At 31.8% G+C, this 25,609-nt stretch overlaps 4 protein-coding genes across 7 annotated transcripts; 2 read left to right on the top strand and 2 right to left on the bottom strand.

Annotated features, from left to right (window-relative positions):
- Positions 1 to 2,546: 2,546 nt before the first annotated feature.
- Positions 2,547 to 4,105, bottom strand: LOC140448369 (transmembrane protein 177). Its single transcript, XM_072541456.1, has 4 exons — positions 3,876 to 4,105; positions 3,748 to 3,817; positions 3,377 to 3,535; positions 2,547 to 3,128 (listed from the first exon to the last, which is right to left on the bottom strand). The coding sequence occupies exons 1-4, from the start codon at positions 4,031 to 4,033 to the stop codon at positions 2,595 to 2,597; spliced, it is 921 nt and encodes a 306-aa protein (XP_072397557.1). The 5' UTR covers positions 4,034 to 4,105; the 3' UTR covers positions 2,547 to 2,594.
- Positions 4,106 to 4,324: 219 nt separating this feature from the next.
- Positions 4,325 to 7,559, top strand: LOC140448367 (transmembrane protein 203-like). Of its 4 annotated transcripts, none has more exons than XM_072541453.1 (4): positions 4,325 to 4,402; positions 4,460 to 4,614; positions 5,189 to 5,354; positions 6,987 to 7,231. In XM_072541453.1, exons 2-4 carry the CDS (start codon positions 4,465 to 4,467, stop codon positions 7,088 to 7,090), a joined length of 420 nt encoding a protein of 139 aa, XP_072397554.1. In that variant the 5' UTR covers positions 4,325 to 4,402; positions 4,460 to 4,464; the 3' UTR covers positions 7,091 to 7,231. The 4 variants fall into 4 exon arrangements, with proteins under 4 accessions (XP_072397554.1, XP_072397553.1, XP_072397555.1 ...); XM_072541454.1 differs by having other exon boundaries at positions 4,389 to 4,399; XM_072541452.1 differs by having other exon boundaries at positions 4,363 to 4,614.
- A 1,674-nt stretch (positions 7,560 to 9,233) lies between these two features.
- Positions 9,234 to 9,968, bottom strand: Srp14 (signal recognition particle 14). The gene is made up of 3 exons (XM_072540083.1): positions 9,806 to 9,968; positions 9,676 to 9,748; positions 9,234 to 9,569 (listed from the first exon to the last, which is right to left on the bottom strand). Exons 1-3 carry the CDS (start codon positions 9,827 to 9,829, stop codon positions 9,343 to 9,345), a joined length of 324 nt encoding a protein of 107 aa, XP_072396184.1. The 5' UTR covers positions 9,830 to 9,968; the 3' UTR covers positions 9,234 to 9,342.
- Positions 9,969 to 10,281: 313 nt separating this feature from the next.
- LOC140447435 (nucleobindin-2-like) lies at positions 10,282 to 22,009 on the top strand. The gene is given in 8 exon segments (XM_072540082.1): positions 10,282 to 10,454; positions 13,721 to 13,884; positions 19,587 to 19,988; positions 19,990 to 20,035; positions 20,148 to 20,361; positions 20,946 to 21,107; positions 21,177 to 21,745; positions 21,831 to 22,009. Coding segments are annotated over 7 exon segments (1,638 nt in total). The 5' UTR covers positions 10,282 to 10,454; positions 13,721 to 13,753; the 3' UTR covers positions 21,945 to 22,009.
- Positions 22,010 to 25,609: the final 3,600 nt, after the last annotated feature.

The following is a 25,609-nucleotide window of genomic DNA, read 5'->3' as shown; positions in this document are numbered from 1 at the left end:
TTCCATATTCTATAAACTCACTATTCACTCTTGCAAAAAACAACTGTGTCAGATCTCTTCACTCGCTTATAATCGACTAAACAAAAATTTTCTGATATTAATGAATGACTATTTAAAGACCATTAACCATTTTATTAATCATTGGTTTTCCAAACAAAATCGAAATTTATACTATTTAAGATAGCGTTCACATTTATCAGAAACCATCTTTCGCTAATCGACTTTTTCTATCTAATCTATCAAAAGACCATTAACTAAATACCTGTGTATTTTAAGAGTTTCTTTATTTCTTGTTATTTAATGGGTCATTATCATAACGACAAAAATAACCATAAATAACGTTACTAAAATAAACAGATTTATATAAATATAATATGCTTTGAAAATGGTTTAAATATCTAACAAACCGAAACAAATAATGTAATACCCTTAAAGTACGTCTGTGACCAGCTGAAAAAACCCTAGCCTACACAGTTCTAACAATAGCAGGTATTTAAATTTTACGATAGTCCATGTGACATGGAAAAATTTCTATCTAAATAGTCAAACCCAACGTAAAATAAGCTAAAATATTGACGTTGTACGAAAAGCACACGTACTAAAATATGCTTAACAATTTAGTTTTTTTTTCTGAGAATTTACTCCAGCTTATTCTTCAAATATACTATAGTATGTTATTTTGCCCGCCATAATGCTATGCCATTTTGCCCGTTTTGTATTTGCCGACTACTGATAGTTAAATATTTAAGGTCACATGCAGCGTATAAAACATAATTACCAAAAAGTGAATTCAACAAGCTCTATAACCTTAATTTAATAAATTATTGAATAAAACTTACATTGACGCATCGAACTCGACCAGCACTTATTCACAAATACACCAATCTCGTGACCGGCGTTAAATTAGGTGCACGAGACTTAATGTGGACAGCGTTGCTACTGTTTATAATAAGTATCCAGAATTGCGGTGACGTAGAACCGTTAGCTTGACTACGAGAACAAAAAACCATTTTGCCCGCCTATGCCATTTTACCCGCCCTTCCCCTATATATAGGAAAAAAGATAGGTAATAAGAAGTAGACGTGTCGATATTTTAGAAGCTGGCGTACTGCACAATATTATTGTACGGAAGTGCAAATGACGTGAATATGAGTAAACTACTACGCACCGAAGACCTATCAGCTTATCCTGAACAGATGCGTAACGAATCCTTTATGAAGGCTACGACTAAAATAGTGCAGTAAAGTTTTCATCCCTGGTCCCAACGGTTGCTGCATTGGATGAACATATCAAAAGAGTTTCTTTACAAACCCAGATATGGCTTGGAAACAAAGACATTCGTCCAGTTGACTGGGGATGGTGCAAAATTGAAGAGTCTTTGTTTCCAACTAAAAATCCCAATCCACCTGCTCCAGAGGAATTGTTAAAAATGATTTTTTGCAACTGCAAAAAAGGGTGCGGCGCTTCTTGAGGGTGTCGAATAGTAGGGTTATTTTGCAATGCAGTCTGCGGATCATGCAGTGGGGACAATTGCCAAAATAGCCCGCTAATTAATGAAAAAGGAGAAATTGGTGAAGAGAGCTCTGATGAAGAGTGAAAAATTAACAATTAAAGTACTATTAATATTTGATTCATTTATGAAACATTACTTAAATAGAAAATGAATGAACTTTTCATATATTTTAATATGTTTTCCTCTTAACTAACAAATTAAATTTTTATAAGTCACATAAGCACTGAAAAAATTGTTCAGGAAATGTGGAAAGAATAATATTAATAAAGTTTATGATAACCAATAAAAAAGTTTCTAAATGATTAAAGCTATTAAAACTAATAAAAAAACATTTTCCATTATTTTTATGAAAAGGGTAGTTTTTAAGGGTGCAAAATTACGCAATAAATAAATAAATACTTTAATACTCAGTAAATGAGATTTCAATTCCGTAATGTATTATTCAAATAATTAAAGTTTCTTGAGATTAATTTTTTCAATTATTCTGCTTTAAGGGGATGGTTTTTAACAGTTGAAATTTCACAGTCAATCAAAAATTATATCATAAACATTAAAGAAACTATTTGGGTAATATTAATATGCGATTTGATATTTCAGAAATATAAAAATGATTTTTTCATGATTTTCGATTTAAGGGATAGTTGCTAAAAGGGTTGAAAAATTAATTAAAATCATAAATCATGCTTATAAATGTTGCAAAATATTTATTTTATTTAATTAATCTAGATTACTTATGCCAGAATGCTTAAATCTGCATTTTTTACCATTTTTAACAAAAGGGGTGGATTTCACCCCTAAAATGCAAAAAGCGCAAGTTGAGCATATGTCACTTTTTAATTTGAGGGCAAAATATACTCAATCCCAAATTTTCATGCAAATTGATGGGGGTTCACCGAAATCAGAGGTAATAGTTTATTTTTACCTTCATACACTGTACTAACTGCCAAACATGTCTATACAGTTGTGTCAAGTAAAAAACCTAACTGAATTGGCCTAATATACTATGGAGTCAAAGTAACAAATAAAAAATAAATAAAAACAGACACTATTTTATTTACAACAATAAATAAATATTACATAGTTAAACTTGACTTTCAAAAGCTGACAGTCTTTGCACAAGTGGAATATGTTTATTTCTAAATAGATAATTCTCATTTCCTAACACACTATAAAGACTTTCTCCTTCTTTTCCCAATAGCTGTCGAAGTGCCTTATTTCTTTCCAATAACTTGGAATAAAACTCTTTGCCACCTTCCAAAAATATTTTATTTTTCTTCTTCAGTTCTTTATCCACCCTATCCTCATAGAATACTTGTGTTATATCTTTAAGCATGACATACAATCCAATATTGAACAATCCAACCAAAGAGTACATTGCAAATCTTAGAGGAAGAGGTCTTCCGTAAAATAGGAATTTTTCATTTAGGACCCTGCTTATAGCATAGGTGGATATTACTAAATTCGTATTAAGAGCAGTATCTATAAGTGGCTTTGGTGTTTGCCTATATAAAATTTCCCTTGCCATTGCATATAGTTGGGCATTTTCTGATAAAACAAGGGACTTCAGTAGATTTTGAGCAGGTTCTGTCTCCCAAATAATTGTTTCATGATTTATCTAAAACATACAGTAGGATATTCATTTATGATACATTATAGATTTATCACAGATCTACTAATAATAAAATATGATACAGAAGCGAAGAGAATAATATAGTAGAGATTGAATTAGAGAAGTCCCAGATTGACAACTCTAATTTAAAATCTAGAACAATAGAAATATGAAAGAAAATATGTAGTAAAAATGAATATCCATTCTTAATATATATACACAATGAAATATTCGACATTAAAATATCAACTTACCCTCATTTTTGACCTATCAATGGTACTGGGATTATCATAAGAAAAGTTAATGGGTAATCCAATAATGACTCCGTCTTTACTCAAAGAACTGCCGGCACTCATAACATCAAATCCACAAACATGAAATGGTTTATATAGATGTCTGTCTACTGGATTCATCTACAAATTTTATATAAACAATATATATACCTATTCAAATTATTTCCATGGTTATAAAGAATAGTAAAAAGAGGATAAAATACCACTGCTGATCATAACTTAACTACTTAAATCTACATCTGAAGCATCGGTTAGATTAATTATAATCTTAGTCACAAAGAAAACTGTTATTTAAGAAAAAGCATATAGAAATCAGAATATTACCAACATACCTCCAATACTTCTAAAACTTTTTGAAACCTACTTTCTATTTCTTTCGTAAGTGGAACTGCCAAACCATTCCTGCAATAAAAATGAGTACAATAATTATTTTATTACTAATAAAAGAGTTATGTCTTACTTGTATAATTGAACAAGTTTCTTATATTCGCCTAAAAGTAAAGTATGTGGTAAATAGCTGGCGCATAGTGCACCGGACGAAAAAACTGCTGCAGTTATGTAGGACACTTTTTTTCCAGTGTCCGTAAGCATAAAAGCGGCAATCTTTTTAATATTCATTTTTAAAAGTTATTTTATCCTCTTTAAAAGGCTATATTGGGGTTATGTGAACATTCTTAATTCTTCTGTTTTGTCCGGACGAAATCCCATGGGCCAAAGGTGTACACTCACAGAAAAAAGTTAATAAATGTATGATATACAATATTGAACGCATAATATTATTATGTAACTATAATCTATCAGTACACTGTACACTTTATTTTTAAAGTTAAACTATTTTAAGTCAAATAGAGTCAAGTTTAATGAACTATTCTCAATTTAAAATCCTCCTAAAATAATGCCCTGGCTTAAAAACCATCAAGTCGTAGGCCTTACGTCATAAACTATATAGAGAAGAAAATAATGGATAAAATATATTAAGGTTATGTTGTAAGTCCATAAAAATATTATTATTTTCTAGTTAAAAACATTATCTATGCTTTGTAGCATTAATGGCTGATAATAAATTGGAAACGAAATCAACTTCGTATAAAAAGAATCCCAAAAAATCTTTAAAAGATCACACACGTCTTCCGAGACCTCCAAAGAAAACAGAGACAGGAGAAAACGTTCTATACGTTTCTTCCAAAACCAATATTAAGGTATGTTTAAAGGTATTTTATAATAAGGTTAACTGTATTGTTGATATTAGTCCAAGGAATTTGAATTATCTAAACAATCTCTGATTAATTAAAAGTTTAAATTAACAATTAATTCTTTATTAAAATTATAATATAGTTCACAAGGAATAAATCTGTCTTATATTAGCGATGTTTTCCTATTCAGACAGGAGACAGGTTTGCATAGAACCAGATTAGAAATATCTTCCTTCATATGCCAAAATGTCTGTAATATCTAACCACAATTTATAAACTCATATCCAAAATTTGTGTAAAACATCTTAAGCAATGTCTAAACCAAAAATCAAAGACTTAAGATAAGTAGTAAGATTTTGTCAACCCTATTTTAGAAATTTTAATATTGAAGACAACAATGTGATATAACTAAAGTGATCATTTGTTGGTAATCATTTGTGGTGACATACACTATTATAAATGATAATCTTGTTCCCATAAAGTTCATATGTATCTTCATTATATTCATTCCGAGATCATTCTTTTCCTGTGCCCTGTGCCATACATTCTTTGTATATTAATACCACTAACAATGTTTCAGGCACAACTTGATAGATGTAACAAGTTATTAAGCAACAAGCATGACGAAATTATTATTTATTGCATGGGAGCAGCAATACAGAGAGGGATTTTACTAGCTCTACAGTTGTGCGAAGAACATATCACCTACAAAGTCTCTACTAGCACTCTGACTACTGAACTTTTAGGTAATAAAAATAATTTAGTAGTATGTTGATCACCTTTAAGAAATGCATTTCGCAGTATTAGCTTACAAAGGCACCATCTACTCTCATAGATTTTAAATAAAAGCAATTTCTCATTATATGCAGGAAAAAATATGTAGATATAGACATGGTGTATGGTATTAAACATTGTAAAAATTTTTTTAATATTTTTAAAGCCACACACAAAATTAAACAGAAAATAAAACAAGAAGTGAGAAATTCCTTTCATTTAAGGTCATCAGAGTATATGATGCATTTGTAAGCTACTACTCTAGTATGAAAAAGTTAACACACACTATGCTGGTATCAGAGTTCAAATTAATAAGTGCATACATGTAACGTATGTTCCTAAAGTTTTGGGAAAAATTTCAAAAGCATATAACTCTGACCACAATAATCTTATATTTTTATTAAATTATTCAACAATTTAACTTAACTATCCTTATTATAAATCAAAATTCAAATGACAGCCAAGGGACCATTATTTTCGATTTGCCTAATAATTCTCTAATTTTTGTATATATGCGGCGTCTTAACTGTTCCTGATTTTGTGCTTCCCATCCGTTATTATAGACTTTCCGACTTAATATTGCCCAGAACTCTTCAATTGGACGAGCCTGAGGTAGGTTGGGGGGATTGCCTGCTTTCGGTACAAAGGTAATGTTGTTAGTTTCATACCAGTCCCTTGTGATCCTCGCGTAATGACATGAAGCAAGATCTGGCCAGAAGACTATTTGATCATTTGCATGATGTGTGTTCACAAACTGAAGCAATTTAGGGAGACATCTTTGAATATAAATATTTGCGTTTAAGGCTTCACCTCGAACAACACCAATGTAGGGCTGTGAGATAAAGCCAGCCTCAGAAATTGCACACCATACCAAAATTTTGTCCTCAAATTTTTTCTTACTTTTGAATATTATTTCATCAGGTACATTTTCGTAATCGTTCGTGTAAAACCCATCGTTACCCTTCATCTCAGAGTTGGACAAAGTAAAATATTTTTCATCGTCCATCACGATCAACTTGTTGACGAAATGCACTCGCCTTAACGCGCGGCAACATCTCGGAATTCTCTCTAATTGATCCTCTGTGTATTTTGGAGCTTTCCTTCTTTTCCGGTAGATAATATTGTTACTCGATAGGGTCCTGTATACTGTAGTCTTTCCAACATGAAATCTTCTGGCCAGTTTTCGCTGTGAGACCCCAATTTTGTTCTTAGCTGCTTCAATCAGTCTTGCCTCTCTTATATGGTTCAAAATCCGCGGTCGGCCACTTTTACGTAAGTTAACACATGGTATCCCTTCTTCACATTCTCTGATTGTGCGATAAATTGTCGATTTGCTTATGTTTTGATCTCGATAAATATTAACAATATCTCGTTTCGACATTCGCCCAACCATATTATAAACACCTCGACGAATATCAATTTTATAAGACATTTTGCAGAGCACAAACCAAAATATTCTGCTTTGTTTATTAAATGTCAATAACTGATGACATTTCAATTCCATGGCCTTCTTTGTTAAATGCATTTTGCTTTTCAATCAGACCAGGTGAAATTTTTCCCAAAACTTTAGGACCATACGTTACTAAAATTGATTATTGTTTTAGATGACTTAGAGCCATCTGTGGATGATGCTGATTATGAAATTCAGAAGAGATTCAACTCTGCACTAAGAATTCGAGTATATAATTCACAACCAACACTGTCCTGAAATGTTTTTTACTACAGAAGAACTAATCCGTTGGCTGGGACTTACTGTCTTTGAACTGTGGATAAACTTGATATCCCTTTTGCTGTTTACAATTATATTCGCCTTAAAATATAACCCTGCATTAGATCTAGATAGTATAGACTGGTGGTTTATATTTTTCCCCTTGTTCGCAGGAGATGCACTGAATGCATATTTTGTTATTATAATTTTTATTCGTATGCTTCTAGAGACTACGTTAAAGTTTGCTCTAATACGTTTTAGTTGGTCAGGTACAGTACTTCTTAATATGTTTTTGTTTAAGTATTTATTGTGTAAAAGACTTTTGGGACAAACTGCATTGGATTACTCCGAAGTGTTTGCTCCAGTATATATTCTTCTACAATTAATTGCTGTGCGAGCTTGCCAGCAAAGTTAATATTTGTGATGTATATAAGCTAATATATCGTTAATAAATATGTACTTTATAAAATATTTTATTTTATTTACGTCCTATATCCTACTTATCTGCAGATTACTTTGATGAGTCAATCTTTCTATACAGTATAAAACAAACTACTTTCTAAGTTAAAGAAACAAATACCATATTTTTTTCATAATCAAGTAAACAAAATCAGTGTAAGTGACTTTTATATTGAGAAGAGACCAGTGTCTCCCCAGTTTCACTTAACAATATCCAACCTCCTCAATCCTCTAGCACCAAATATCTAGGGATACATCTTGACATAAAACTCAATTGGAAGGAACATATTCTTAAGAAGCAGAAACAAATTGACCTAAGAATGAAAGATCTAACTGGCTAGTCACTAGTAAATCGCAACTGACCCTAGAAAATAAAATCCTTGTCTATAAAGCTATCATAAAACCTATCTGGATATATGGAATCCAACTCTGTGGATGTGCAAGCAAGTCAAATACAACCATAATTCAAAGTAGACAATCAAAAATACTGCGAATGATAACTAATGCACCCTGGTATGTGTCAAACCTGAAGCTTCATGAAGACCTAAGAATTCTGTTTATACAGGATGTGATCACTAAATTGAAAGGCTGGAATCACACAGTAACCCCTTACTTCAACCTCTAATAGAACATAATGCCAATAGGAAACTCAAAAGGAACTGGTCACTGACCTGAGAAAAGTCTTGTCACTGGAGAAGATCTCACCAAGCCAATAGGAGCCCTTTGCTCTGCAGCCAGCAAATTAGCTTATAGAACATTATTTGTGTTTTGATTGCTAAATAAAGAGTGTAACTAAATAAAATAAATAAATATATTTTTTCACTCCAAAAGTTCTGTGAGATAAATACACCCAAAGACAGGCAAGAAGTTGCTTCTTTTGCAGACTACATTAATCCTAGCCATATACTCTGATTTCACAAACACATAAAAAACCGCAAATAAATAAAATAGAAACCTGGTTAATTATAGCAAAATTAGGCCAAATTAACACAATGCAACAAAATATGACTTATTTATGGCATACATATATTCCACAGACCAGCTAAAATAAACATTTTTGGTTTGATATATCTTCATAAAACTAGCAGAGAGTGTTCTTTTATTCTATTATTATCTGTACCTGATTGTCATATCAAAGATCTAATGCACTGTTGTTCTCTAGTTCATTCTGTTGATTTTTAGTAATACTGCCTTCTTTTAGATCTCCTTTACCTAGTTGACTAAGATCTTCATTGTTGTGGGCTATGATAAGACATTTTTTTAAATTAAATTATACTGGCAGCAATATTCCATTAATTTGTTTGGTTTTCACTATATATTTTTTCTTAAACATGCAATAAGAAATGTAAATTGTTTTCACATGTTTCTTCATTAATGATAAAGTACTATCAGTTTTTTGCTTTGATTAGCCTCCCATGTCTTTCTGTATTTGATAGAAACCATATTTCATCTGATTTTTGTGTTTTCTGATAGTTCTAGTTGTTGTATACATAAAAGACTAAAGGGTCTTTCATATTATAGTTAGTCTTTATTCCTCTCTAAACCAAGAATTATTTTATCTGGGTTGGTTATTATTCACTATATTTCTCTCTTGAGGCTGTATTTTGCAGCTCTGCTTATATTATCATTGAGGTTTTCCCAGTGTTTTCACTATTTAGTATCCGGTTCAGTAAAATCACAAAAATAACATGTTATATGTATTTTCCTTACAAAGGTCATTGCAATACATAATGAAAAAATGATAACCTAATTGTATTTAAGTAATAAAAGTAACAAAAATAAATATAAATATATTATTCTGCTTTTGTCTTTGTTTTGGGCTTCTTCAATTTCTTTAAACCATCTATATTACCCTTTAGAAGACTGCTATAGGCCACTTGGAATTTATTAACATCTCTTTGATGGATTACTGTGGCAATCTTCTTCGATCTGGACTTGGCTCTTACTAAACAAAAATGTTCTTGTGGTTCTGGAAGAGGAGGTTTTCCGGGACGTGGATTCGGTCGATTTCGTCCATTATCTACAAAAAGTGTTTAGGACAAACAATTACTTATAAACTATTCAAAAAATGATAATTATTCCTATTTGCTTAATACCGTACAGTTGCTACGATCTACGATACTTACATCTTTTAAATGTCATAGTTACTGACCCATCTAGACGAGACTTCTGGAACAACTTGGTCAACTCTAACAAAAACTAGAAATAAAAGAAAAGAGCTAAAAACCTACACGACAAAACTTATAATTAACTTACGGTATCATTCTCTAATAACACCATTTTCAATTTAAAGAAAGCTGGAATGAAAATAATTTGAGAAATATGTTTTTTCTCGAAAATAACCTTTAAGTTTTAATTAAAATTAATGTTAATGAACATATTGCTCAAATGTCAAGTTTTAACTGACGGAGCAATGTCAAAATACTTCAAAGAATAGCCTTTTCTATTACACTCCACAGTTAGGTAAAACAGATTTCAACATTCGAAAAAAAACCAATAAGGTGCAAATTTGATATTTAAAATCAAATTGTAGAACAAGTAATGAAATAAAAATATCTTCGAATTATATTATTAAGTGCAACAATTAATTTAATTTCCAATTTTATTTTTGTACATTTGAATAATATATTGGTACAATGAATAAGTTAGACTGCCGCCTTCGGAAGTTTAGGCAGAATAAAAATTTCCAAATGAAAAGAAGGGGATTCCTACCTCCTACCTACCTGTCATTTAATGTGGTACGTGTATCACGAAAACCAACCAATAGAGAACCAGTGACATCAGTTCTCAGTCCATTCATTAGTAAATTAAAAAGTTTTGGGTCATTATCAACTGGAAAAGTCGTTTTGTATGATTTCCTAATTCTACGACACTTAATTAATAGAATACACAAAAAATACATTCGGTAAGTATAGTGTAATAGTTATTAACTAGTTAAATAAGCTTAATAATTAAATTGTCCCTTATTAGATTATATGTGTTTACAAAAACATTTTGCAAAATATGAGATTATTGTTTTAACATCACTAATTTGTATAATTTATATTGCTTATATTTTTATTGTACACTTTCTATATTTGAATGATATATTTTGATTTAGACAATTCTTTAAATATAGTGCTTAATGTAAATGAAAGTATTTCATGGTTCAAATTACCTTCACACCATTGAAAAACTTCAAAATTAGCTATGCCATCTTATTCCTTGACTTTAATTACGTTTGAAGAAATATCTGCTTTAGAGAAACATATCTTTCCAATCTGTGGTTAAAAAGTGCACATTACCTTATATAAATAGGTTCAGTTTTCAATGTAATAAAGTAAACTCTGAAATTATATGCTAAATGTCAGTTTTATTGGCATTATACCAGAAAGTGACTGAACTTATTAGAATTCGCAATTTTTTCTTAAAATTTCATCTAATTAATATTTAGTTTTTAGTTAGTTGTTTTCTTAAGTTGTGGGAAAACCAGACTAAATACTGTATACTGCAGGTTATATACTATGAATAGTGGAATTTCCATTTTTATTGTTTAATTTATTGTATTACTTGAGATATACTTGAATAAAAGTTGGAAATTCCAAAGGTTTTTAAAAATAGTTCTGTAAATTTTGTTATTGTAAACAGTTTTTTTTTATTCCCTATATTCTATATTTTCTGTCAGTTAACCTCAAAAATCCTTAAAATGAAGAAAAATTAAACCCATAACATTATCTTAAAAATAATAAAAAACTGTTGCCTATTAAAAATCTATAAAAAATGAGTAAGAGATCCAGTAACCCATCTCTTCTTTGGCCTGCATCTCTTGATTTCTAAGCTGTTCTTTTTATCTGTTCTTTTATTGTGAAGTGTCCAACATTGAGAATCAAAATAGAAAAAGAATCAAACAAATATTTGTTTTATATTCTGTAATTATCAAGAAAAAATAGGTTTTCAGTTATTGTTAGTTATTTTTATTTGCTTTATTTATTTATTCTGTGAAAGTATAAATGTCACTTATAAAAATGATAAATATACAATTACTGACCGTGAGCAAAAGCTGTTTGGGTCAAACTAGAATAAAATATAATACAAACACTAATTAATAATAATAATAATAATTATTATTATTATTTTGACACATTAAAAATTTTGAATAAGAAGATGAGGTTCAACTGTGCAAACAATTTGTATATGGTGTACAGCTATTATCATTGATATAATTTATTTTATTTGATTTTATTTATTTAATGGAAATAAAACTTGAACCTATTTATATAAAAAGGAAACAAAAAAAGTTACTACATGTAAAAAATATCACTGTGAGAGGGTTATGAAATGGTTCTCCTGGTTATGTGTGGCTTTTCCCTAAATTAGAGTTAAATAGGTGATATTCCTATATTTAACCTCTAGATAATTTGCTGCTGGTGAGATTTTCTTGCATAAATGTTGTATGTGATACTCCCAAGTAAGTCTGTGATCAATGTACAATGCCAGATATTTAATACATTCCACTTTTTGTGAAGGCCTTAATTTAAATACTATCATTAATTGTTACCACTCATCCCTCCTTGTTATCACCATTTAACTTGATTTATCTGAATTCAGGGAAGTTTATAATGATCCAACCATTCCTTCACCAAAGTTAAATTCAACATCATTTTTTGCCTCCTTTGGCTTTTTGCTAAATTATACAATGCAGTTATCATCTGCATATATTTGTAGTGTACCTCTTAATTAATAAGGAACACCATTGGACCAACTATTGCCCCTTAAGGAACTCCACACTCAATACTGGACAATTGCCTATTCACTCTGTTAACAAAGGTAAGTTGTGTTCTTCCTGATAGGTAATCATTAAACCACTTCAACACTATGTCTTATAGTTTCCAGTACAGATAATAAGATCATGTGATCAACTGTATCAAAGGGTTTCTTCAAGTCAAGTGATACAAATATACAAGATTGGCCTTTATCAACTTGATCAATAATATTTGTTATAAGATCAGCTGTTGCTGTTGTTGTGCTACTACCCTGTCTAAATCCATATTAGCCTTTATATAAGAAATTTCCATTGTCTAAATGGTGCATGTTTCTATTATTTACACATGTTTCCAGAATCTTGGATAAGACTGATAAAAGTGAAATGGGTAGATAATTACTAGACATTGAGGAGTCACCTCCTTAATATACTAGAACAACTTTTGCCATTTTTACTCCACTAGGAACAATTCCTGTAGTGAATGTTAAATCTACTAGAGTACTTAAAATAGTTGATATCTCACTCTTGAGCCCTTTAATAGTATCAACTGATAATGTGTCTAGTCCACACATGGGTTTACCCTTCAATTTTTTTACTATATCTTCAATTTCCTCCTTTGTTGCGAAATTCCAAAAAAATATGTTGTTTGTTAATGGTGGTTCTGGTAGAAAATATTCAGAAGGTTGAATGGCCTGGGCAAGTTCTGAACCAACTGTGGCAAACCAGTTATTGAGCTTGTTAGAAATGAGGTTAGGATCATCAATAACTAAATTGTCTGTTATAAGTTTGGAAATAGTTGTTGGTTTTTTTGTTAGCTTATTATTTATTATTGTGTTTAGTATACTCCAATTTTTCAGCCAATTTTCCAATTTCAGCTGCTGTTATCTCAATTTGATAAAATTCTCTTTTTCTCTGTTCAATGATTTCTGTGAGTGTCTTCTAAGATGTTTTATAAAGTTGAAGTAAATAGTTAGATCGTTTGTAGTGATAGTTTCTTTCTTGTACTAATTTTAGTATGTCAACACTAAATCAGGGGGCACAATTTTTTTGAAAACGATTTTTTAGTTTAACTTGTAGCTTTAACTTTTAACTTTAGTGTTATATCATAGTACTTATCTTCAAATTTGAACTACTATATTATATATTTGCATAAAATGTTGCAACATATAACAACAGCAGAAGTTTTTTAATTATATATCTTGCATTAATTTTCTTTTTAAGAGGATGTCTCTAAGGAGACATTACTTGGCATAGGTACTTTAAATAGTTGCGTAAATATACAAACCATTACAATTTATCTAATCCATATTTCCTACATGTTTAACATTCCAATGATAATTTAAAATAAAAAAATGCATCCTAAATAAACATTTAAAATATAAAGTACACTGTTGAATTGATTATCTGAGATATCAATATGTATTATGCAGTTTCAGCTTATGGAAGTATACTAAAATATCAAAATGAAATGGTTGTATTTGTGTTGTTTGCTACTGATTCTTCAAGTCTGCACTGCACCCCCAGTGGAGAAAAAGAAAGAAGAACCTGAGGATTCAGAAGTAAATGGTTTAGAAGATTATATGGAATATCACAGGTGAGTTTCTTAACAAAGGTGGCTGTGAAGTAAATGATGTAAACTACATTATTTTACACTTATACAAATTTTGCCACAAACTTTTTATTGTATAATACTGTAGTTTTCTTCATGATGTTACATGTAGTTTTTTCTTGATAATTTTTTATCATGGCTTGTTTTGGTTTTAAAAATTACACTTTACAGGAAAAGAGAACTGGAGTTTCCAAAGTTTTTTTTACAAAAGAAGACTCTTTAGTGTACTGTCATTATATTAAAGAACTTGTAAACTTCTTGGTGGCTATAGATGCTTCAAAAGAAAGCTTTAAAGCAGTTTTGCTTCACAATAGTAATAACTATACAGCTGTTCCTATTGGCCACTCTACCATACTTAAGAAACCATTCGAACATTTTCTGTTGCTTTTGGAAAAAAATCAGTACAGTTCACACAAATGGCTCATTTCAAAATGTTAAATCATGTAGTCGGCTTACAGTCTGGGAACATTCAGTACCCTTGTTCTCTTTGCCTTTGCAACAGTCTCATTCAAGAAAAAAATTGTGTAAAGAGAGAGTGGCCAAAAAGATCACAGTGTTAATTGGTTTGAATAATGTTCTACATGAAAGTCTTGTTGCTCAAGAAAGTGCTTATACCACCTCTTCATATAAAATTAGGATTAATGAAACAATTCACAACAGCTCTTGATAAAGATGGTGCATGTTATCAACATCTTTGATCTGAATATTCTAATTTATCTACAGCTAAAGAAGAAGGTGTTTTTGAAGGCTAGTCATTACGAAGCTAATGAAAGATGACAATTTTGAGAAAACTATGACACTTACAGAAAAAGAGGCATGGGTTAGTTTTAAACAAGTTGTCCACAATTTATTTGCAGTTAAAGGTGTTTTTGAAAGCCCCGATATTAGGAAGCTGATGAAAGATGACAATTTTGAGAAAAATATGACACTGAAAAAGAAACATGGGTTAGTTTTAAACAAGTTGTCCACAATTTTCTAGGAAATCATCAAGATGCAGAATGCTAAAAAATTTTCAAAAACTAGGCTGCTTGATGGTCTTGAAGTTACACTTTCTGTTGGTGCATTCAGTGAAGAGATAGAAGAGAGATTTCACCAAGACTTCATGCAGAAAGAGATTCATTTTCAAGGTCGTTTTGATGTATGAATGATGAATGATGATGAATGATGGCAGATTACTGCTGTCACTTAAGAGAAATGACGTTTCAGTTGATTCAAATGATTGTTTGAATTAAAACGAGATAGATTTTATATTTGAGGAAAGTGAAATGTGGGAAGATGAAGAATATTGTGGCTTAAGAGCTTGAGGGAGTGGTTTTAATGCAGTAGTGCAAAAATATTTAGAGTGGCACTCAACAGCGTCTGCATAACCATGATTATTTCCAACCTTTGATAGAAGCTGGAAAACTTGAAGAACATTTTATAAAAAAAAGTAAACCTAAATTTATACTCAATCTTATTAATTCATCATCATCATCATAAGTGGCTTTACAATCCGTTGTGGATCTTGGCCTGCTCACAAAGGAGTCGCCACTCCTGTCGATTCCTGGCAACTTTCCTGACCCTTAGAATCTGTAGGTCTTCTTCCACATCATCAATACATCTCCTCTACTTCTTGTGCCCTCTGGTTTTGAAAATGTTAATCTCTTCGTGTTTTGCCCAATATTTAAACCGATTTCGGCAAAAGTATAGAGAAAGTGCCGATGAAGTTAGCTACAAATGAGGGACCGATTTGTATTTGGCAGTGTTGCCATATCACAAATAAATCAGGAAAGAGCATGCGATATAATATTAATTAATTTTACTAAACATTCTTTTTAAGTTTTTAAAAGAAGTTTAATTAGTTTAAATTTAATTTATTATAATTTAAATTAACTTTAATTTTTTAACCTTTTAAATTCTTAAGTTTTTAAATTTAATTAAACATCTTTACCGATATATTGTTACTTTGTTATTTACATTTTATGGATTAAATTGTCAATAATGATAATTTAATCTCCATGTAGTTACCATTTCATCCCTAAATTATAAGAAAATAGTCATAAAATTGAAATCTGCTGAACATCTGTTGCAATCTGGCAACTAGTGTTTTCAAAGTTTTGACAGTATTGCCAAGTTTATTTGCTAATCTACCAAAGGCCAATTATAATTTTTTTTGAATAACTCACTGCAACTAATATCAAAAGAAACAAATATTCATTCTTTCGTGTTTTATATTAATTTGAACAATTTTAAAAAATACCCGATTTCATAAAATAATATAATAAAAATTTACTATTTGAAAGCATGTTTTGAGGCATAAAACATATACATAATAAGGACATGGCAATACCGCAAACACAAATTTGACGGATCATTTCTGTAATTACCCATACCTATTTGAAAGAGAAAGACTTATACTTTAAGATGTTATTCGTAATTTGGATACAAAAATTATCGGGTCCACATAACCTCAAAAATGACCAAAAACTTCTATTTTTGCAATTTTAGGTTAAGGTATCTCAGAAACCAGAGTGTATTCGGAAATGAACAGCCGGAGTGTGACGTCACGGCGGCCATATTGTCATCATTACTTTCCAAACAAAAGTTGAAATGCCCAATCTCAAAATATTTTAAGTTCTATAAAGTTAAAATTTTGCTTCCTCTGCTGCTTTTTCTTTCGATTCGATCGACGCAAATATAGTGTTTTTTTTACGATAATACCATCATAATTCAGTGTTCTATTTTTATGAAATATAGTTTAAAAGTTTAAATTAAAAAAATTCTAACCTTATTTTATTGATACACGCATTTTATTGCTATTTTTATAAAACAACATGCTTTATTATTTACACAACCTTGTAAAATTGTTGTAGTAACTATTAGAAAACTTAGATATTGCAAAAAGCGGAAAGATTCTGTAAAAAAAAATGAAAAAATTAAGAAAAATACAAATTATCCACACTAAACAAGGTTTGTTTGGAAAGTGAAACTGACAGATGTCAATAAAATCTACGTCATCACTTCCACGGTCCATTAGTAGCCCAGATTCGTATTCAGCGCACCAAAAACCTTCGGAAAAGTATACTCTGTTTTCTGGGGCTCAAGTTTATCAACCTGTGTTATCTGTAATTAAAGAAGCAATTGAGTACCTAACGTTCATGTTCCGGACTTAAAAAAAGACTGCTCACTTATTTTTTTAAGACAAATTGTGAAGATCAATCGTTTGCTCGCATTTCCTGTACATTTGTAAAGTTTTTAAGGTTTTGTCTTTCTGGTAGCTTCAATATTTCCTTTCCTGCTTTTCTTATAAAAGCAGGCATTAAGCGACCATTCAATTGACGTATTTTAGTAGTTCTGACGTGGATAGGAAAAAATATTATGCTAATTTTTCATTAACGTTGATACTACTGTTGTGTCGTGTCCGTAAAGAATTTATAATTTGTTTGATAAATCCATAATCAGTTATAATTACACAGAAAAATGATTTTGTATAGTCTTACATAATGCCAGATAGTTTTCTTATCATATGTTATATTTACCATTTACCGTATGTTTTGATATATGAACAATAAAAATGTTTTTATGATGCTGTTCTTTATTAAAATTATAATTAAAAATATTTTATTAACACCTTCCTTAATGATAAAGGTGACTTGGAGGGTTAGTAAAGTTAAAAATGAACATAAAATGTTCAGATAATATATGGCATAAATAACTGCCAGTATGAGGGCTGCAGATTTGCAACACCAATGTGTAAACGTCACATCTTTATCAGGATCATAAAGTTTTAATGATATGGGTGTCTGTTTTTCCATATGAATTTTATTTGATTTATTTAATGACTTTTCATAAAAAATATCGTTTATTGTTTGTGTTTCGTCAACCAAAATGCTAAATTACGAAACTAACTTTTAGCTTTTAGCTAGTTAACACGACATAGATTTTTCAAATATTTTATGTTATATATTATAAATCTTCTTCCTCCTCTTTATAAGCAATTCTGCTAGTTCATTGGCGGATTAATACCTCTATGAAAGGTTGTCACTCCATCTTTTGCGCGGTCGTCCGATACTTCTTTTGCCGATTGGTGACTTATCTCTTGCTATTTTGACGACACGGGTCTCCTCCATTCTGCTTATGTGGTTATTCCATTCTTTTTTTCTATTTTGTGTCAATTCATTTATACACTGTACGATACATTTTCTTCTAATGTCTTCACTTCTCTTTCGATCTCTCAGCGTATTTCCTGTAATTCTTCTTAGTACTCTCATTTCTGCCGTTTCCAGTAACCTTTGCGTTGTGGCTGTGTCGGGTCTCGTTTCTGAGGCATATGTCATTATTGGTCTTACACTGGCTTTATAAATTCTTGAATTTATCTCAGTGTTAATGTGTCTGTTTCGCCATATAGTGTTATTAAGGCATCCTGCCAGTCTATTTACTTTTTGTACTTGATCTCTCAATTCTTTGTCCAGGTATCCATAGCTGGACAGTGTAATTCACAGGTATTTTATGTTCATTACTTGTTTAATACTGATCCCATCAATTTCTATTTTACATCTGGTTGGTTCTTTGCTGACTACTATTGTTTTAGTTTTCTGAGGTAAGATGGTCATATTAAATTCTTTTGCTCTTATGTTAAATCTGTGGACCAGTCTTTGCAGACTATCTTCATCTTGGGCTATCAATATTTATTGCGTCGTCTGCGTAACAGAATATTTTTATTTCTTTGTTGTCCATTCTGTATCCTCTTCCTTTGTTAACGCTTTTGATGATTTCATCTATGAACAAATTGAAGAGCATGGGGCTTAATGAATCCCCTTGTCTTATTCCGCTGCCTATTTCTATAGGTTCTGTAAGTTGTCCATCTATTCTGACTTCCATTTTGTTGTTTTGGTAGATGTTTTTGATAGTTTTTATAATATTTAAGGGAACTTCTCTATTACACAGAAGATGGATTACATCTTTGAGTCTTACTCTGTCAAACGCTTTCTTTAGGTCAATCGGACACAGAAATGCTGGGTAATTATACTCTAGTGATTTCTTATAGTGATATATATATATATATATATATATATATATATATATATATATATATATATATATATATATATATATATATATATATATATATGTATATATATATATATATATATATGTGTGTGTGTGTGTGTGTGTTTTCATTCGGCCTTTAACACAATACCAATTTATGATCGCTTCCTATTTCTGCTGATGTTAGTGCTCTTACATCCAATATTTGAGGGGGCTGTAACTCTCTCTACAGAAGAGATCAAAATGTAAAATTAACAGGACACTGATCAGACCAGTGCTAACATATGGATCAGAAACATGGTTACTGCCAAAAAGCTGAGATGAGAAGCTATTAGCGATGTTCAAACGGACAATTTTAAGACATATACATAGATTGCGAGGAAATAAAGTCAGGCGAATATGCAGGAAGACCTAGCCCCAAAGAAAATTATCAAGGCGAGACTGGAATAGATCGGAATGGCGTAAGATCTTAGAACATTTAAGACCCATAAAGGGTTATCGTGCTTCTGGTGATGATGATGAGTCCCTATGTGAATCACTTTGTAATAATCACGTTGTTGTTACTGATAGCGAACATTACTCAATTCTATACTTTAATAATGTTATCTGGTATTGAAAAAGTCTTTACTTATATACGTTTATTTATATTTAATTTTTAGGTATCTAAAAGAGGTTGTACACGCCTTAGAATCAGACCCAGATTTCAGAGCAAAACTAGAAAAGGCTGAAGAATCCGATATTAAATCTGGAAAAATAGCAGAAGAATTAGAATTCGTCTCGCATCACGTCAGAAACCGTCTAGACGAGATCAAGAGAGTAGAATTAGAGAGACTGAAGCATTTAGTTGAACAAAAGAGGAAATTGGAAGATACCAACGCTATAGACACCGATGACCCGATGCACAACCATCTGGACCACTCGAATCCACATACTTTCGAAATTGAAGACTTGAAGAAGCTGATTGCTAAAACTGCTCAGGATTTGGATGAGGCTGATAAGAAAAGAAAGGAGCAATTTAAACAGTATGAATTAGAAAAAGAGTATAAGAAATTAGATAAATTGTCATACCAACGGAGACGATAGGCAAAAACTAGAAAAAGAATATGAAGTAAGTAATTGAATACTCATGATAATCTTTGTTAAGTCTTTTTTATGTATTCTTTTTCCCTATCGATAAAAAATTTAACTGATTATTGTATTTATTCATTTATTTTATCAAGGAAATGGAAAACAAGCATAAACGTCATGAAAAACTCCACGAACCCGGACACAAAGCTCAGTTGGAGGAAGTATGGGAAGAACAGGATCAGATGCAACAGGACTTCGATCCCAAAACCTTTTTCATGCTTCACGATATCGACGGTAATGGCTTATGGGATCAAGATGAAGTGAAAGCTTTGTTCATTAAAGAATTAGACAAGATGTACCAGCAAGGTAAGCGTGACAATAAATTAATTTCTTTTAACCTTTATATGTTTAGATGTGGTTCTATAATGGTAAATAGACATTTGCACCTCATTTGACATTAAAACAGAAATGAACAAACGGAATTTACATGAAAAGGTAACTGTCTCCATCACTTTCCACTTTTTCTATCCTTTCTATTCAATGTTAGTCACCGCGAAAGAAAAAGAAGCGTAAGTCCACCGTGTGGAACCTCTAATTCCTATCTGTAATTTTGTTTCCGCATTTATTAGTTTATATGACACACATCGGCAACACTGTGTGGTTATTAAAATGGCGCGGTGACTCACGAACACTCTGTTTCATCTGAATAATTGTTTTCAATGTTTTTAAAAATTTGATTAAGTTGATTGTGATTTTTTACTTTTACTCTTGACATGATACCAGTGTCCCACACTGTATACAGTGTTTAATCTTTAACACAATAACAGATAATTTTTGTGATTTATTTTTCACTATACGTACTGAATGCCACATTGCCACCTCTACACCGAATCAATGTTTTAGAAACAATTATAACAATATTTTTATAAATACGGTTTTATATTTTTTAGGTGCTCCTGAAGACGATTGGCGGGAAAGAATGGAAGAAATGGAAAGAATGAGGGAAAGCGTTTTTAGAGAAATGGACACAAACCACGATGGGTTTATAGACTTCCACGAATTCTACCAACAAACCAACACTAATGACTTCAAACAAGACCATGGATGGCAAGGTAAAATTGTTATTTTTTTAATACTTCTTGTTACCTTTAGCAATAGTTTATAAGATTATTAATTTCCAGGTTTAGATGAACAAAAACCGTACACTGACGAAGAGCTAGCAGAATACGTTAGACAACACGAAAGGTACCAACAGGGAATTCCCGAAGCTTACCATCCTGGAGCTTATCAAGTTCCTCCCGCAGGATATCAACAACATCCACCTCAAGGAGCAGGATATCAACAGCCACATCCAGCCGGAGGTTACCAACAACCTCCACCAGCAGGATATCAACACCAACCTCCAGCAGGGGGATACCAACACCAACCTCCAGCAGGAGGATACCAACAACCGCCACCACAAGCAGGAGGATACCAACAACCACCACCACAAGCAGCAGGATACCAACAGCCACCACCACAAGCAGCAAGATACCAACAGCCACCACCAGCAGGAGGATACCAACAGCCACCACCAGCAGGAGGATACCAACAACCTCCAGCAGGATATCAACAGGTACCTCAAGGTAGCTACCAACAACCCGCAGCTCAGCAACAACAGCAACATGTACCACAGACCGGCCAACAAGCTCAACCACCTCAGGGAGTACAACAACCGCAGGTTGTCCAGCAACAAAATCAACAACCACAGGTAAGATATGAAATTTAGTTTTATTTAAGTATTTCATTATGTTAAAAACAATTTCTTCTTATGGTGTCTATGTTTTATTTTGTAGGCACCACCCGTTCACCAAAATGATCTGAATACTAACGAAGTACACCCGCCTTCGGCTCAACAGGTACCCGCAGCTCAACAACACAATGTTAATCAAGGAAATGTTCAACATTAAGTACTGAAATATTAAATTGTAGACTTTCATCGTTTAATGAATATAAATAAAGACTTCCTTTACAAGACATTTATAGATAGTAATATTTTATTGAAAAGATTTTGTGATACAATTTTATGTTATCTCGTTTTCAGAAACTAGTCCTAGCATACTATTTTACAATTTGACGAAAAATCGTAGCATTTAATGTTTCTTATTTTCTCAGTGTAGTTTTTAACTGTTTTATACTTAAAAATATTTTGAGTAAATAAATTTTAATAACCAGAAATTCTGTTTTACTGTTTTTATGAAGCCAAGGTGAGAAGTTCTATGTCTCGTCCATAGATGTCGCTGCTAGATACAAATTTAGTGTGAAATGTAGATGTTTTATTTATATTTTTTCACAACTACACACACATACAGTTTTTTTTTATGTTGGCACGTATATTGCAAGAGTAAATATATCGAAGATAAATTCGATATTCACGGATATTACATTACATTGTCTTTCCTCAAATAAACTATTTCACCTACCTCTATCGCTCTATCATTCCATTCCTACCATAGCTTCTACTAAATTTTTCCAGAATCTTCTAGATTACATAACATCTAAGGCGTTCCACCTCTGTTACAACTATCTTACTGCTGTTTCTTTCGTTTATTATTCAAATTTTTGCGCCTGCCATAATTCTTGGCACTAATATCTTATAAATCTGTTTTTCTTGGCCCTTTTTGAATTTATTCTATTTGTAACGTTATCCACGTTAAATTGTGGGGTAAGACAAGGATGTGTGCCTTCCCCTTTACTTTTTAATATGTATTCAGAAGAATTGTTTAAAGAGGCATTAGAAGACGTAGATGAAGGCATATTTATTAACGGGGAACTTCTGAATAATTTTAGATACGCAGATGACACAATACTCCTTGCGGACAGCAGAGAAGGACTAAAGATCTTGGTTGATCGCATTACCCAATACTGCGAAAGGTATGGAATGGCACTGAATACAAATAAAACAAAAATCATGGTGGTAAGCAAGAACAAGGACAGGGTGCACATATATCAGTACTTAGGTTGCTAACTAAATGAAGAATGTGATAGAAGTACGGAAATAAAACCTCGTATTGAGATAGCTAAAAGAGCTTTTAATAAGATGAAAGCAATATTATGCAATGTAAAACTCAACATCGAAATTAGAACTAGAGTATTGAGATGCTACGTGTTCTCTGTCCTGTTGTATGGGGTTGAGGCCTGGACAATTACAGAGGCGACAGAGAAAAAACTCATTAACTTTGAAATGTGGTGTTATCGGAGAATGTGGAAAATATCTTGGACACAACACATAATAAATGCGGAAACGCTACGAAGAATGAAAAAAGATAAAAAAATACTCTTAAATAAATATACTTAAATACTCATAAATAGTTAAATACTCATAAATGTGGTGTTATCGGAGAATGTGGAAAATATCATGGACACAACACATAATAAATGCGGAAACGCTACGAAGAATGAAAAAAGATAAAAAAATACTCAACATTATAAAGAAAAGAAAAATGAGCTACTTTGGTCACATACTAAGAAACGAGATATACGAATTAATGGGGCTGGTCATACAAGGGAAGGTGGAAGGCAAAAGAGGACCGGGGAGAAGACGCACGTCCTGGCTGAAGAATATGAGACAATGCAGTGGGAAAACGTCAATAGAACTTTTCAGAATGGCCATTTGCAGATATAGTCAAATGGGCCATGATGATCGCCAATGTTCTTAGGGATGGGGCACGTTAAGAAGAAGAACGTTATACAATTCCATTTAATTGTTTTCCTACATTTAACCACTGACTTTTCCTATTCTGCATAGAATAGGAAAAGTTAGTGGTGAACTCTTGTTATTCATTTTTTTCATTCAACATGTATTTTAAAATTTTATTTCCCTACATCTACGTTCTATTTTTATTCCAATCACACATTCTAATATTTTGAGTATATTCCTCTTATAGTAAGCTCTAAGTATTTAAACCAAAGCATTCATTTCGACTATTTTTTCAATCTGCAAAAATTAACAGTAAATAAAATAAGTTACAAGCTCCTTCTTAAGTTCTACGCCATTTTGAGAGTTTCTGTGCTCAATGAATAAAGAGAGTTCAATTGTAAAATAAAAAAAGAGAAAAACTTTATCCGTTGTCCATATTATGAAAAGCAGTAGAACAAAACTTTTGAAGTTAATAATTATAGAAGAAAAAATAAGAGGAAATATTCGTGGTGAAAAACCATAAGACATTAGACTTACATTCACTGTTCCACTTCTGTTCTGAAGCAGTTCTGAGTAATAGAAGAAGGTAGTCCCGGCTTCGATCCAAGTATATGCGCTACCGACGGATGCAACAGAAGATGAAGTAGAAACATTCTACCAACAAATTGAAGATGCACTGAAAATAACAAAGAATGGGGAAATCACGGTAGTTATGAAGGATTTCAATGCAAAAGTCGGCAAGGGAAGAGCTGAAACAATAATGGGAGATCAAGGATTAGGGGAACGTAACGATAGAGGAGATCGTCTAATACAATTCTGCTAAGAACAAACGCTAATAATCACAAACGCGTTCTTTAAATTACCTATGAGACGGTTATATACATGGCGCTCACCAGCAGATAAACCGGAAAAAGTGGTAAGAAACCAAATCGATTATATAATGATTAAAGAGAGATATCGTAACACCATCCACTCAGTTAAAACATATCCAGGAGCAGATGTCACATCAGACCATAACCCACTAATCGCTAATGTCACGCTTAAGCTTAAACGTATTAAACTACAACAAAAAATATTGATAAATTAGATACTAACACCTACGAGATAAACCAACAATGGAAAACATTAAAAAACTGCCTCCTCGTTTCATGCAAAGAGATTAAAAGAACCGATAAGAAAGAGAGACAACTGGATGACCGACATAATACTCGGCAGGATTGACCAAAGAAGACAAGCCAAGAATAAAGACAGTCACAATTACAAAATCATTAACAATGAAATCAGAAAAATTATAAGAGAGGCAAAACAAACTTACTATGAGGAAAAATGTAAAGAGATAGAAGATCTTCAGAACAAATACGACCTATACAACCAATATAAATAGGTTAAAGAAATGACAGGGCTGCAAAAAAGAAACCACAACACAACTCTTTTAGATAAAAATGGAAATACTATGATAACTACTGACGAAAAGCTAAAGCAATGGAAAGAATATATGGAAGAGCACTTCGACGACGAAAGAGGAAACTTACAAGACATATCTTTTAAGGACAGAGAAACAAGTATAGAAATTACAAAGGAAGACATATTGTATGCACTAAAGAACACCAGAAACGAAAACAGCTCGGGGCCAGATCAACTGCCTATTGATATCCTCAAAATAATAGAAAATGAGTACATGGATGTCCTCTTAAAGCTCTTTAATAAAATTTATCAGTCGGGTGATATACCCTCAACATTGATTTGTCTCCCAAAAAAGTAAAATGCTAGAGAATGCACCGACCATTGCACCATAAGCCTGATGTTTCACACAAAAATGTTTTTCTTAGAGGCGTAGATACCCGTGAAGCTCTCTTTGCATTCAACGTATTAATCCAGAGATGCTTGGATGTGAACCAAGATATGTACGTCTGTTTCATATATTACAACAAGGCT

The sequence above is a fragment of the Diabrotica undecimpunctata genome, chromosome 8 (genome assembly GCF_040954645.1).
Source record: "Diabrotica undecimpunctata isolate CICGRU chromosome 8, icDiaUnde3, whole genome shotgun sequence".
Taxonomy (NCBI): Eukaryota; Metazoa; Arthropoda; class Insecta; order Coleoptera; family Chrysomelidae; genus Diabrotica; species Diabrotica undecimpunctata.
This window is presented reverse-complemented; position numbering and strand designations above follow the sequence as displayed.

Bases quoted from the DNA above. Each gene is read 5' to 3' on its own strand.
- Srp14 (XM_072540083.1), bottom strand. From the start codon at position 9,829: ATGGTGTTATTAGAGAATGATACC. The intron at 9,749-9,805 runs GTAAGTTAATTA...TTTTATTTCTAG, and splicing joins TGTTATTAGAGAATGATACC to TTTTTGTTAGAGTTGACCAA. The intron at 9,570-9,675 runs GTAAGTATCGTA...CACTTTTTGTAG, and splicing joins AACTATGACATTTAAAAGAT to ATAATGGACGAAATCGACCG.
- LOC140448367 (XM_072541453.1), top strand. From the start codon at position 4,465: ATGGCTGATAATAAATTGGAAACGAAATCAACTTCGTATAAAAAGAAT. The intron at 4,615-5,188 runs GTATGTTTAAAG...ACAATGTTTCAG, and splicing joins CTTCCAAAACCAATATTAAG to GCACAACTTGATAGATGTAA. The intron at 5,355-6,986 runs GTAATAAAAATA...TTATTGTTTTAG, and splicing joins TCTGACTACTGAACTTTTAG to ATGACTTAGAGCCATCTGTG.
- LOC140448369 (XM_072541456.1), bottom strand. From the start codon at position 4,033: ATGAATATTAAAAAGATTGCCGCTTTTATGCTTACGGACACTGGAAAA. The intron at 3,536-3,747 runs GTATGTTGGTAA...TAAAATTTGTAG, and splicing joins AAGTTTTAGAAGTATTGGAG to ATGAATCCAGTAGACAGACA. The intron at 3,129-3,376 runs GTAAGTTGATAT...TGTATGTTTTAG, and splicing joins TTGATAGGTCAAAAATGAGG to ATAAATCATGAAACAATTAT.